Below are 14,184 nucleotides of genomic sequence, written 5' to 3'. Positions count from 1 at the left end.
GCCGTTGCTAGACACCCCTGGCACCCGTGCCGGTGGCAGGTAAAGAGCATCAACCAATCGCGGCCGTTGCCAGCCTCCCCTGGCACGTTAAAAACACCAACCAATCGTGACTGTTACCAGCCTCTACTGGCACCTGTGCCGGTGGCACGTAAAAGCACCAACCGATCGTGGCCGTTGCCAGCCTCCCCTGGCACCTGTGCCAGGTGGCATGTGAAAAGCACCAACCGATCGTGGGCGTTGCTAGACTCCCCTGGCACCTGTGCTGGTGGCACGTAAAAAGCACCAACCGATCGTGGCCGTTGCTAGACTCCCCTGGCACCTGTGCCGGTGGCACGTAAAAAGCATCGAGTGATCGTGGGCGTTGCTAGCGCCCCTCGGCACCTGTGCTGGTGGCATGTAAAAAGCATCAACTGATCGTAGCCATTGCTAGCGCCCCCCCCCGCTGCACCTGTGCCGGTGGCACGTAAAAAATACCAACCGATCGTGGCCGTTGCCAGCCTCCCCTGGCACCTGTGCTAGGTGGCACGTAAAAAACACCAACCGATCGTGGCCGTTGCCAGCCTCCCCTGGCACCTGTGCTAGGTGGCACGTAAAAAACACCAACTGATCGTGGGCGTTGCTAGTGTCCCCTTGGCACCTGTGCCAGGTGGCACGTAAAAAACACCAACCGATCGTGGACGTTGCCAGCCTCCCCTGGCACCTGTGCCAGTGGCACGTAAAAAGCACCAACCAATCGTGGCTGTTGCTAGCCCCCCCTGGCACCTGTGCTGGTGGCACGTAAAAAGCACCAACCAATCGTGGCCGTTGCTAGACACCCCTGGCACCCGTGCCGGTGGCAGGTAAAGAGCATCAACCGATCGTGGCCATTGCCAGCCTCTCCTGGCACATAAAAAACACCCACTACACTCACGAGTCAATTATCATATTGCAATGTCCTCTTTCCAGGCACCAGAACAGTCACCTGTGAGGGCCACTCTGGGCTGTCAATACAATTCGGTTCCCTCAGGATCCGACTGTCCATTTGGTTCTCGACATAACTGTCCATAGCCCCCTCCCCTGAGGTAGCAGAACATACATTCTTCACCACCTTCACTGGGAGGGGCCTCAACTCCCTCAGTCGGTGGCACACACACCACTGGCAAGGTCATCTTCTTCCTCCCCTCCGGTGGCACACATCCCACTGAAGGGGTTTCAGGCCATGCTGTCCCCAGCAATGCCACGATTTTTGTTTTCTTTTTCTTTTTTCCTTTTACAACAGGAGAGTGGAGTTCCTCTGACATCTTCGGAGAACCCTCCCTTGCCCCCGCCGTCTCAGGATCCATGGGTGGGCAACCATTCTTGTCCCCCTTCTTTCTCTTCTTCCCCTTTTTTTTTGTGGAGGTTACCTCCTCCTCAACTTTTTCCTCCACTGGGGAAACAGGGGACACCTCTTTAATGAACTGTTCCAGGACCTTTGCCTGGTCCCGACGACAGTTTTTCTTTATGTGACCCTATTCCAGGCACAGGTGACACTTGGGCAGGGCGTCCCTCAACCATCACCGGGTACCTGGAACCGGCCATTCTTAAGAAATCTGGTAAAACCAGATCTTTGGCTGATTGGGTCCATAGGGTCAAAATTGCTTTCGACCCCACCCAATCAGCCACAGGAAGCATCTTACCACACAGCCATCCCTGCACCTGAATTAAATTAACAAAAAAAACTCTGATAGTCAATCATCATCATCATTGTTCGACCGTGGTTGAGACAATGGAATTTATCATGCTACGCCAGACTTCACGGTCCATCATGGCATTACGGAGGTCCTGTTGCTGGATGCCTGTATCCCTGGAGATTACATCAGGGTAGGAGAGTGTGCGCACTCTGGTATTGCGAGTAGATGGCTTCCAGAGGAGAAGAGTAGAAATTACCTCTTTTTCAGCTCTACAACAATGTCCAGCAAACTGGACTCTCCTACCTTTCACAAAAGATGACACAGGTGGTAATTTCCCATATATTTGTACTTTGGTTGGATGGCGCTTCCATGAGAGATTTTGAGCTCTCATAAGGAGGCGAGTGTAGGTTCCATCCAACCGCCTCTCAAGCTTCTTTGATAACGTCCAGGTTTCTGAGCCATATAGTAGAATTGGTTCGACTGTGGCTTTGAATATTTCATACACACATACATACGTACATACATACATACATACATACATAATCATCATCATCATTGTTCGACCGTGGTTGAGACAATGGAATTTACCATGCTACGCCAGACTTCACGGTCCATCATGGCATTACGGAGGTCCTGTTGCTGGATGCCTGTATCCCTGGAGATTACATCAGGGTAGGAGAGTGTGCGCACTCTGGTATCGCGAGCAGATGGCTTCCAGAGGAGGAGATTAGAAATTACCTCTTTTTCAGCTCTACAACAATGTCCAGCAAACTGGACTCTCCTACCTTTCACAAAAGATGACACAGGTGGTAGTTTCCCATATATTTGTACTTTGGTTGGATGGCGCTTCCACGAGAGATTTTGAGCTCTCATAAGGAGGCGAGTGTAGGTTCCATCCAACTGCCTCTCAAGCTTCTTTGATAACGTCCAGGTTTCTGAGCCATATAGTAGAATTGGTTCGACTGTGGCTTTGAAGATTTCAAGTTTGAAGTCTCTACTTAGATTTGATGACCAGACCTTATGCATGTCATTACAGGCTGACCAGGCCATACCCTTTATAATTAGAAAATCTTTTTCAGATGATGAAGTTCCATCCAACCGCCTCTCAAGCTTCTTGATAACGTCCAGGTTTCTGAGCCATATACTAGAATTGGTTCGACTGTGGCTTTGAAGATTTCAATTTGAAGTCTCTACTTAGATTTGATGACCAGATCTTATGCATGTCATTACACAGGCTGACCAGGCCATACCCTTTATAATTAGAAAATCTTTTTCAGATGATGAAGTTCCATCCAACCGCCTCTAAAGCTTCTTTGATAACGTCCAGGTTTCTGAGCCATATACTAGAATTGGTTCGACTGTGGCTTGAGAAGATTTCAAGTTTGAAAGTCTCTACTTAGATTTGATGACCAGACCTTATGCATGTCATTACAGGCTGACCAGGCCATACCCTTTATAATTAGAAAATCTTTTTCAGATGATAAGTTCCATCCAACCGCCTCTCAAGCTTCTTTGATAACGTCCAGGTTTCTGAGCCATTGAGTAGAATTGGTTCGACTGTGGCTTGAAGATTTCAGTTTGAAGTCCTCTCTTAGATTTGATGACCAGATCTTATGCATGTCATTACAGCTGACCAGGCCATACCCTTTATAATTAGAAAATCTTTTTCAGATGATGAAGTTCCATCCAACCGCCTCTAAAGCTTCTTTGATAACGTCCAGGTTTCTGAGCCATATACTAGAATTGGTTCGACTGTGGCTTTGAAGATTTCAAGTTTGAAGTCTCTACTTAGATTTGATGACCAGATCTTATGCATGTCATTACAGGCTGACCAGGTCATACCCTTTCTAGTTAGAAAGATAGTCAATAATTGGTATTACTTACAGGCTATGATGAAGAGACACTCAACACACAACTGTCTGACAGTTACATCCTCATCAGTCAGTAACGTCTTCAAAGAATGGACAATTCCTGAGAGAAAAAAGAAGCAGAAAAAGATTTGTATCACATACTAGCAGTATCGCCCGGCGTTGCTCGGGTTTGTAAGGGAAATAACTATAAAGCATTTTTAGAGAGTTATAGCCCAAAAAAATAGCAAAAAAATGGGGGGAAAAATGATGGTAAATTTTTTTTTGAGAGTTAAAAAGGTCGAGTTGCGTCCCCTAGACCGTCTGTGGTTTGTGTTTCTGATTGTCGACCCCATGTCGAATTTATCGATCTTTTTCAGAACTGGGGGGACTTTTCAAAATTTTCGCTGCATTAGTTTTGAATTATGACATTGGGCTATGTGTGTGTCAAGTTTCATCAGAATCGGTTGAAAGCCGTGGTCAGGGTGAGGGTACAACCTGACAGACACACAGACAAACTGCCGTTTATATAGAGAGAGAAGAGATTTGAAATAATTCTTCTAACTATAGACACAAGAACTGAAATTTGAGGGAGGGGTTATGTCAAGTAGGTCAACCTCAGTGCTTAACTGATACTTATTCCATCAACTCAGAATGTGAAGATGGAAGAAATTCCACTCAGCATTTTGTCCAGAGTGATAATGGTTCTGTCAGCTATCATCATCAACATCGTCGTCGTCATCGCTGTCATCGTCATCCCGATTTAATGTCTGCTTTCCATGCGTGCATGGACTGGATGGTTTGACAAGGCGGCAAGCTGGCAGAAACGTTAGCACGCCGGGCGAAACGCCTAGCGGCATTTCGTCTGCGTTTCGTTGTGAGTTCAAATTCCGCCGAGGTCGACTTTGCCTTTCATCCTTCCGGGGTCGATAAATTATGTACCAGTTACGCACTGGGGTCGATGTAATCAACTTAATACCTATGTCTGTCCTTGTTTGTCCCCTCTGTGTTTAGCCCCTTGTGGGTAGTAAAGAAATAGGTATTTTGTCTGCCGTTACGTTCTGAGTTCAAATTCCACCAAGGTCGACTTTGCCTTTCATCCTTTCGGGGTCGATAAATTAAGTACCAGTTACGCACTGGGGTCGATGTAATCGACTTAATACCTATCTCGGTCCTTGTTTGTCCCCTCTGTGTTTAGCCCCTTGTGGGTAATAAAGAAATAGGTATTTCGTCTGCGTTACGTTGTGAGTTCAAATTCCACCGAGGTCGACTTTGCCTTTCATCCTTTCGGGGTCGATAAATTATGTACCAGTTGCGCACTGGGGGCGATGTAATCGACTTAATACCTATGTCTGTCCTTGTTTGTCCCCTCTGTGTTTAGCCCCTTGTGGGTAGTAAAGAAATAGGTATTTCGTCTGCGTTACGTTCTGAGTTCAAATTCCGCCGAGGTCGACTTTGCCTTTCATCCTTCCGGGGTCGATAAATTATGTACCAGTTATGCACTGGGGTCGATGTAATCGACTTAATACCTATGTCTGTCCTTGTTTGTCCCCTCTGTGTTTAGCCCCTTGTGGGTAGTAAAGAAATAGGTATTTCGTCTGCCGTTACGTTCTGAGTTCAAATTCCACCGAGGTCGACTTTGCCTTTCATCCTTCCGGGGTCGATAAATTATGTACCAGTAACGCACTGGGGTCGATGTAATCGACTTAATACCTATGTCTGTCCTTGTTTGTCCCCTCTGTGTTTAGCCCCTTGTGGGTAATAAAGAAATAGGTATTTCGTCTGCGTTACGTTGTGAGTTCAAATTCCGCCGAGGTCGACTTTGCCTTTCATCCTTTCGGGGTCGATAAATTAAGTACCAGTTGCGCACTGGGGGCGATGTAATCGACTTAATACCTATGTCTGTCCTTGTTTGTCCTCTCTAGATAGATAGATAGATAGATAGATAGGTAGGTAGGTGGATGGATACTCTCTCTTTACTCTTTTACTTGTTTCAGTCATTTGACTGCGGCCATGCTGGAGCACCGCCTTTAGTCGAGCAAATCGACCCCAGGACTTATTCCTTTGTAAGCCCAGTACTTATTCTATCGGTCTCTTTTGCCAAACCGCTAAGTGACGGGGACACAAACACACCAACATCGGTTGTCAAGCAATGCTAGGGGGACAAACACAGACACACAAACACATATACACTTATATATATATACATATATATGACAGGCTTCTTTCAGTTTCCGTCTACCAAATCCACTCACAAGGCATTGGCGGGCCTGGGGCTATAGCAGAAGACACTTGCCCAAGGTGCCATGCAGTGGGACTGAACCCAGAACCATGTGGTTGGTAAACAAGCTACTTACCACACAGCCACTCCTGGACGTATGTATATACCTACCTTCCTACCTACCTACCCACCTACCTATCTACCTACCTACCTATCAACCTACCTACCTACCTACCCACCTACCTACCCATCTACCTACCTACCCACCCACCTAACTACCTACACACCTACCCATCTACCTACATACCTATCAACCTACCTACCTACCCACCTAGCTACCCACCCATCTACCCACCTAACTACCTACCCGCCCACCTAACTACCAACCTACCCACCCACCTACCAACCTACCCACCCATCTACCTACCTACCTACCCACCCATCTACCTACCTACCTATCTACCTACCTACCTACCCACCCACCTACCTACCTATCTACCCACCCACCCACCTACCTACCTACCCACCCACCTACATACCCACCTACATAACCACCTACACATCTACCTACCTACCTACCTATCTACCTACCTAACTACCTACCCACCCACCTACCTACCCACCCACCTACCTACCTAACTACCTATCTACCTACCAACCTACATACCTACCTACCTCCCCACCTACCTACCTACCTACCTACTCACTTACCTACCCACCCACCTACCTACCTACCTAACTACAAGCCCACCCAAACCTACCTACCTACCTACCTACCTATCTACCTATCTATCCATCCATCTATCTGTTTGTGTGTCTCTCAATCTCTCTATCTATGCATCCATCCATCCATCCGTCCATCCATCATCCATCCATCTCTCTTTGTTCATTCTTCACACCAGTTTCAAGACAAAACAAACACCAAAGACACGACAAGCTCAGTTAAGCACCTCCTGTGTTCTGAGACGGTCTTACCATTCTTAAGAGAGCCGGCAATGTACTCTGGGTCGTGAAGAATACTGGACAACGCCTTCAGAGATTGTTGCCGGGTGATCAGGACATCGGAGTTTAGTTCCCGGTTCTGTCAATATAAAAACAAGTTGATTACCGTTCATTCATAAACTTGCTGGCATAGCGGTGTGTCTGTGCGTGTGTGTGTACACATATACATAGACACACACACACATCATCATCATCATCATCATCATCATCATCGTTTAACGTCTACTTTCCATGCTGGCACGGGTTGGATGGTTCAACTGGGGTCTGGGAAGCCAGGAGGCTGCACCAGGCTCCAGTCTGATCTGGCAGTGTTTCTACAGCTGGATGCCCTTCCTAACGCCAACCACTCCGTGAGTGTAGTGGGTGCTTTTTACGTGCCCCTGGCACAGGGGCCAGGCGAGGCTGGTAGGGCCACGATTCGGATAGTGCTTTTTATGTGCCACCAGCACAGAAGCCAGTCAAGGCGGCACTGGCATTGGCCACGTTTGGATGGTGCTTTTTACGTACCACCGGCACAGGGGCCAGGCGAGGCTGGAAGCGGCCACGATTCGGATGGTGCTATTTACGTGCCAACGGCACAGAAGCCAGTCAAGGCGGCACTGGCATTGGCCACATTCGGATGGTGCTATTTACGTGCCACCGGCACAGGGGCCAAGTGAGGTTGGCAGACGGCCACAATCGGATGGTGCTTTTTACGTGCCACCTGCACAGGTGCCAGGGGGGTCTGGCATCGGCCACGATCGGTTGGTGCTTTTAACATGCCACCGGCACGGAAGCCAGTCGAGGCAGTGCTGGCATTGGCCACGTTCGGATGGTGCTTTTTACGTTCCACCAGCACAGAAGCCAGTCGAGGCGGCACTGGCATCGGCCACATTCGGATGGTGCTTTTTACGCGCCACTGGCATGGAAGCCAGTCAAGGCGGCGCTGGCATCGGCCATGTTCGAATGGTGCTTTTTACGTGCCCCCGGCACAGGTATCACAACTGCAATTTTAAATACTTATGTTGAAAACAGTGTCAGTAATGCTTCTTTTCCCAGACAAAACCAAACAGCATTTTTGGATCTAGCCTAATTCTGCTCCTGATTAATTGGGCTACGACTCTCTCTGTAATTCCCATCACCTGGTCCAGGTGTTTGACAACCCTATAATTGCTTCTATTTAATGCTGAATGATAACCAAGTTATTTTACTAAATTCTTTGTTATATTTAAAATTAATTGAAAGAAACACAGAACATCTCAGCAGAAATATGGTAACAAAAGGGTTAAAATATATAATAGAGAAACAATTCTTAACCCTTTTGATGCCAACCCGGCTGAAACCACCTCTGGCTCTGTAATACAAATGTTCTTGTTTTCATAAGTCTGAATTAAAATCTTCCACCAAACCTAGTCACCAATTATGTTCCTAACACTAGCTGAATGAATAATAAGTTATTTTACTAACTTCTTTCGTATAGTTAAATAATTGAACGAAAACACATTTATTTTAGCATCTCAACAGAATTGGTAACAAAGGGTTAAAATATATAATAGAGAAACAATTCTTAACCCTTTTGAATACCAACCAGCTGAAACCACCTCTGGCTCTGTAGTACAAATTCTTGTTTTCATAAGTTTTGAATTAAAATCTTCCACGAAACCTTAGTCACAATTTATGTTCCTAACACTAACTGAATGGTAACCAAATTATTTGACTAAATTCTTTCTTATATTTAAAATTAATTGAAAGAAACACAGAGCATCTCAACAGAAATATGGTAACAAAAGGTTTAAAATATATAATAGAGAAACAATTCTTAACCCTTTTGATACCAACCCAGCTGAAACCACCTCTGGCTCTTTAGTACAAAATGTCTTGTTTTCATAAGTTTTGAATTAAAATCTTCCACGAAACCTTAGTCACAATTTATGTTCCTAACACAACTGAATGGTAACCAAATTATTTGACTAAATTCTTTCTTATATTTAAAATTAATGAAAGAACACAGAGCATCTCAACAGAAATATGGTAACAAAAGGGTTAAAATATTAATAGAGAAACAATTCTTAACCCTTTTGATACCAACCCAGCTGAAACCACCTCTGGCTCTGTAGTACAAATTTCTTGTTTTCAATAAGTTTTGAATTAATCTTCCATGAAACCTTAGTCACAATTTATGTCCTAACACTAACTGAATGTAACCAAATTATTTGACTAAATTCTTTCTTATATTTAAAATTAATTGAAAGAAACACAGAGCATCTCAACAGAAATATGGTAACAAAAGGGTTAAAATATATAATAGAGAAACAATTCTTAACCCTTTTGATACCAACCCAGCTGAAACCACCTCTGGCTCTGTAGTACAAATGTCTTGTTTTCATAAGTTTTGAATTAAAATCTTCCACGAAACCTTAGTCACAATTTATGTTCCTAACACTAACTGAATGGTAACCAAATTATTTGACTAAATTCTTTCTTATATTTAAAATTAATTGAAAGAAACACAGAGCATCTCAACAGAAATATGGTAACAAAAGGGTTAAATGGTTCTTAATTCCTGACTTACCAGCCTGGGCAATGCTCTGTCTCCAAAAGCAATGGTGGCCCTTGTTGGATCGATCAGAGGTGGGGGGTTACAAGATATTTTGGTGGAACCCATTGTACTTTTGTTTTCTTTGTTTGTATCTTTTATTTTTGTTTACTTTAAGGTTTCTTGCTTTCTCCCTTCTCTCTGTCTTTGCTTTTCTTCTTTTTTTTGTCTGAACTGTAATTGTATACAAATATACAACATAAGAAAATGGAGGAAAAGATTCCTTTCAATCATCAACTTACAGATAATACCAATTCACATAATTTATTAATTAAAATCCAACAGAATAAAACAGAATCAAACAATATACATCAATAAGTAAGATAATACCATAAAAATAATACATATAAAATGGCTCTTACAGCTGTTTCAGCCTGTAGATAAAGGTATCTCATTGTGCCTATATTAGTCATATGTATTGAGGTAATATGCACATAAAAATGAGTTACTTATATAAATATATGCCAAGGCCTCGTCAGAGATTATAAAGAACAATTATGAAGATATAAAATGCAATATAAAATAGAATCAAAGTACACATACACAAGAATATGTATATATATATATATATTGTTATATATATATATATATTATATATATATATATATACGTGTGTGTGTGTGTGTATATATAATATATACGCATATACCTATGTATGTGTATCTATATATATATATATATATCTTTACTCTTCTACTCTTTTACTTGTTTCAGTCATTTGACTGCGGCCATGCTGGAGCACCGCCTTTAGTCTAGCAAATCGACCCCAGGACTTATTCTTTGTAAGCCCAGTACTTATTCTATCGGTCCCTTTTGCCGAACCGCTAAGTGACGGGGACGTAAACACACCACCATCGGTTGTCAAGCAATGCTAGGGGGACAAACACAGACACACAAACACACACACGCATATATATATACATATACATATATACGACAAGCTTCTTTCAGTTTCCGTCTACCAAATCCACTCACAAGGCATTGGTTGGCCCGGGGCTATAGCAGAAGATACTTACCCAAGATGCCACGCAGTGGGACTGAACCTGGAACCATGTAGTTGGTAAGCAAGCTACTTACCACACAGCCACTCCCGCGCCTATGTATATGTATATATATATATATTATATATACCCTTGGATTGTAGGGTGACCTGCTGTGCTTGAGGAGACCTATTGAGTGAAATAGATCAACATCAAAATGAAAAAAGATCAATCGAAATTGTAGTTGTGATCCCTGTGCCGGTGGCCTGTAAAAAGCACCAATCCGACCGTGGCCGTTGCCAGCCTCGCCTGGCACCTGTGCAGGTGGCACATAAAAAGCACCCTTTACACTCACGGAGTGGTTGGCGTTAGGAAGGGCATCCAGCTGTAGAAACACTGCCAGATCAGACTGGAGCCTGGTGCAGCCTCCTGGCTTCCCAGACCCCAGCTGAACCGTCCAACCCATGCTAGCATGGAAAACGGACGTTAAACGATGATCATATAATAATATAAATAAAATATAAATAAATGCATATATACATTTATATATATACTCTTTACTCTTTTACATGTTTCAGTCATTTGATTGCGGCCATGCTGGAGCACCGCCTTTATTCGAGCAAATCGACCCTGGGACTTATTCTTTGTAAGCCCAGTACTTATTTTATCGGTCTCTTTTTTTCCGAACCGCTAATGGACGGGGACGTAAACACACCAGCATCGGTTGTCAAGCAATGCTAGGGGGACAAACAGACACACAAACACACATACATACATACATATATATACATATATACGACAGGCTTCTTTCAGTTTCCGTCTACCAAATCCACTCACAAGGCATTGGTCGGCCCGGGGCTATAGCAGAAGACACTTGCCCAAGGTGCCACGCAGTGGGACTGAACCCGGAACCATGTGGTTGGCTAGCAAGCTACTTACCACACAGCCACTCCTGCGCCTAGTACTTACATACATATAAGACTTGCTGAGCGTTATACTAGTACATCTGTTTGTTTTCTACACCACCTGTCTTCATCTTACCTATATATACCTATTATTTTAAGGAAATTAATTCCCCCCCAAAATACTACATATAGAACCAGTATTTCTTTGGATGAAACCATCCCTTCAGGAGGTTAAAACAACCTGTAATATATATATATATATATATATTTATTATATAATTAATTTTACTCTGCTATGTATTGAGTACCTTATTTACTGTGGTTAACCCCGAATCAACCCGGGACCTACTATATATATATATATATATATATATATATATATCGCTGGCAGTGCTGCAGTATGGCCACAGCCTCAAGGCTGAAACTTACAAAAGAATATATATATACACACACATACATACATGTATGTATATATTACTCACATACACATATCCTTTATATATATAAATATACACACATTACATTTATGCATACCATACGCACACATACAGATATATATATACACACGTATACACACGCATAGACATGTGCACACATATATATACAAATATATATATATAAACACACACATACAAATATATATATACATATAAACACACGTACAAATATATATATATATATATATATATATATATATATATAAACACATACACTCATATAAATGTGTGTATATATATATATATACACACATACAAATGTATATATATATATATATAAACACACACACATACAAATGTGTGTATATATATATATATATATATAAATATAAACACACACAAATGTGTGTATATATATATACACATACAAATATATATATATATATAATATATATATATATACACAAACACACATATACACTCATACAAATGTATATATATATACAAATATATATATATATATATATATATATATATATATATATAAACCCACACACACACACGTATGTATAATGCCTCACCTGGTCTTACCTAGAAATGCCTCCACACAAAATATTCACAACACAAACAGCCAACAATTGTTGCTCTGCAAACGCCAACAGAACTCGTTCCTCGTCATTAACGGACCCAAACGGTCCACGTTCGATCGCAGCACACAGATATTGGGTCTTCTCTGTGTCGTGGGTCGCGAGCTCGTTGGCGCGCCGGCTGGCCGGTTGTCATAGTAGCAAGAGGGTTGAGCAGGAGGTAATGTGGAGACCGGGGTTGGAGAAGGAGGGGGGAAAGAGAAAGGGAAGAAAAGGGAGGATCGACAGAGAGAGAGGAAGGAGCGAGGGAGAAATTGAGGGAAAGAAAGAGAAGGTTGATGTATTGGAGGTGGAGGGTTGCGAAAGAGAAAGGGAAGAAAAGGGAGGATAGAGAGAGAGAGAGAGAGAGGGGGGAGCGAGGGAGAAATTGGGGGAAAGAAAGAGAAGGTCGATGTATTGGAGGTGGAGGGTTGCAAAAGAGAAAGAAAAGGAAAGGGAGGAGTAGGAGGAAATAGGAGGAAGAGTAGAAGGAGAAAGTAATGAGCAATGGTTGCTATTAGTTACCGTATGTGTATGTATATGTATATACACACATGTTATTATTTAAGCCGGCGAGCTGGCAGAAGCGTTAGCGCGCCGGGCGAAATGCTTATCGTTACGTTCTGAGTTCAAATTCGGCCGGGGTCGACTTCATTTTTTATCCTTTCGGGGTCGATAAACAAAGTACCAGTTACGCACAGGGGTCGATGCAATCGACTTAATCCCTTCGCCCTTGTTTGTCCCCTTTATGTTTAGCCCCTTGTGGGCAATAAAGAAATATAATAATATGTGTGTATATACATATACATACACATACAGCCATTGCTCATTACTTTCTCCTTCTACTCTTCCTCCTATTTCCTCCTACTCCTCTCGTCCCTTTTCTTTCTCTTTCTCTTTCGCAACCCTCCTCCTCCAACACATCGACCTTCTCTTTCTTGTCCTCAATTTCTCCCTCGCCCCCCTCTCTCTCGATCCTCCCTTTTCTTCCCTTTCTCTTCCAACGCGCATATATTATATATGTGTGTGTGTGTGTGTGTGTATGTGTGTGTGTTTGTGTGTGTGCATGTAGTTAAGTATCTATACGTATGTATGCTAATTTCTGGTGTGTGTGTGGTGTGTGTGTCTGTTCTGCGTTTGTCCGCGAGCGCGTGCGCACGCATGCTTATGTGTGTGTGTGTGTGTGTATGTATATGCTTGTGTGCGTGTATGTTTAAGTGTTTGTGCGCGTGTTTAGCGTCTGTGTGTATCCACGTGTGTGTGTGTGTGTGTGTGTGTGGACATATCTACGTATGTCTATGCAACTTTGTATGTATGTGTTTGGTTACATGTACGTGTGTGGGCGAGGGAGGTTAATAGCTGCATCTGTGTATGTATGCGTTCGTCCGTGTATGTGCAGAGGAGGTGGATGGTTGGTGTCTATGCCTATGTATGTGTACGTATGTATGTGTGTGTGTGTGAGCACGCGCGTACTTGTGTATGTGTGCATCTGAACGTGCGTTCATGCGTGTGTATGTGTGTGTGATTGTGTGCGTGTCTGTGTGCGGTTGTGTGGATAGGTAGGGCAGTGACTATGTCTATGTATGTGTACGTATGTATGTGTGCGCGTGTGTGTGTGTGTGTGAGCACGCGCGTACTTGTGTATGTGTGCATGAATATGTGTACATCTGAACGTGCGTTCGTGCGTGTGTATGTGTGTGTGTGATTGTGTGCGTGTCTGTGTGCGTGCGGTTGTGTGGAGAGGTAGGGCGGCGTGTGACCATGTGTGTGCGTTCGTCCGTGTGTGTGTTTACTATGTTTCTCTATGCGTCCATGTGTGCGTGCGTGTGTATATGCATGTGTGTGTATGTGTGTTAACTATATGTTTCTCTATGCGTCCATGTGTGCGTGCGTGTGTATATGTATGTGTGTGTGTTACCTATGTTTCTCTATGCGTCCA

The 14,184-nt window shown here is 43.3% G+C and overlaps 1 protein-coding gene across 3 annotated transcripts in view; it reads right to left on the bottom strand.

Annotated features, from left to right (window-relative positions):
* Positions 1–12,400, bottom strand: part of LOC115225401 (radial spoke head 14 homolog) — a 41,749-nt gene extending 29,349 nt beyond the window's left edge. For 2 of the 3 annotated variants that reach the window (XM_036513979.1, XM_029796357.2), the window contains exons 1-4: positions 12,211–12,400; positions 9,274–9,471; positions 6,696–6,801; positions 3,537–3,623 (exon numbers count right to left, since the gene is read on the bottom strand). In XM_036513979.1, the coding sequence (XP_036369872.1) occupies positions 3,537–3,623; positions 6,696–6,801; positions 9,274–9,366 (286 nt within the window). In that variant the 5' untranslated portion in view covers positions 9,367–9,471; positions 12,211–12,400. Of the gene's footprint in view, positions 1–3,536; positions 3,624–6,695; positions 6,802–9,273; positions 9,472–12,200 lie in introns of all 3 variants that reach the window. The other variant, XM_029796358.2, reaches the window with a different exon arrangement.
* Positions 12,401–14,184: the final 1,784 nt, after the last annotated feature.

The sequence above is a fragment of the Octopus sinensis genome, linkage group LG27 (assembly GCF_006345805.1).
Source record: "Octopus sinensis linkage group LG27, ASM634580v1, whole genome shotgun sequence".
Lineage (NCBI taxonomy): Eukaryota > Metazoa > Mollusca > Cephalopoda > Octopoda > Octopodidae > Octopus > Octopus sinensis.
Note: the sequence above shows the minus strand (reverse complement) of the source record. Positions and strands in the feature narration are given on the sequence as shown.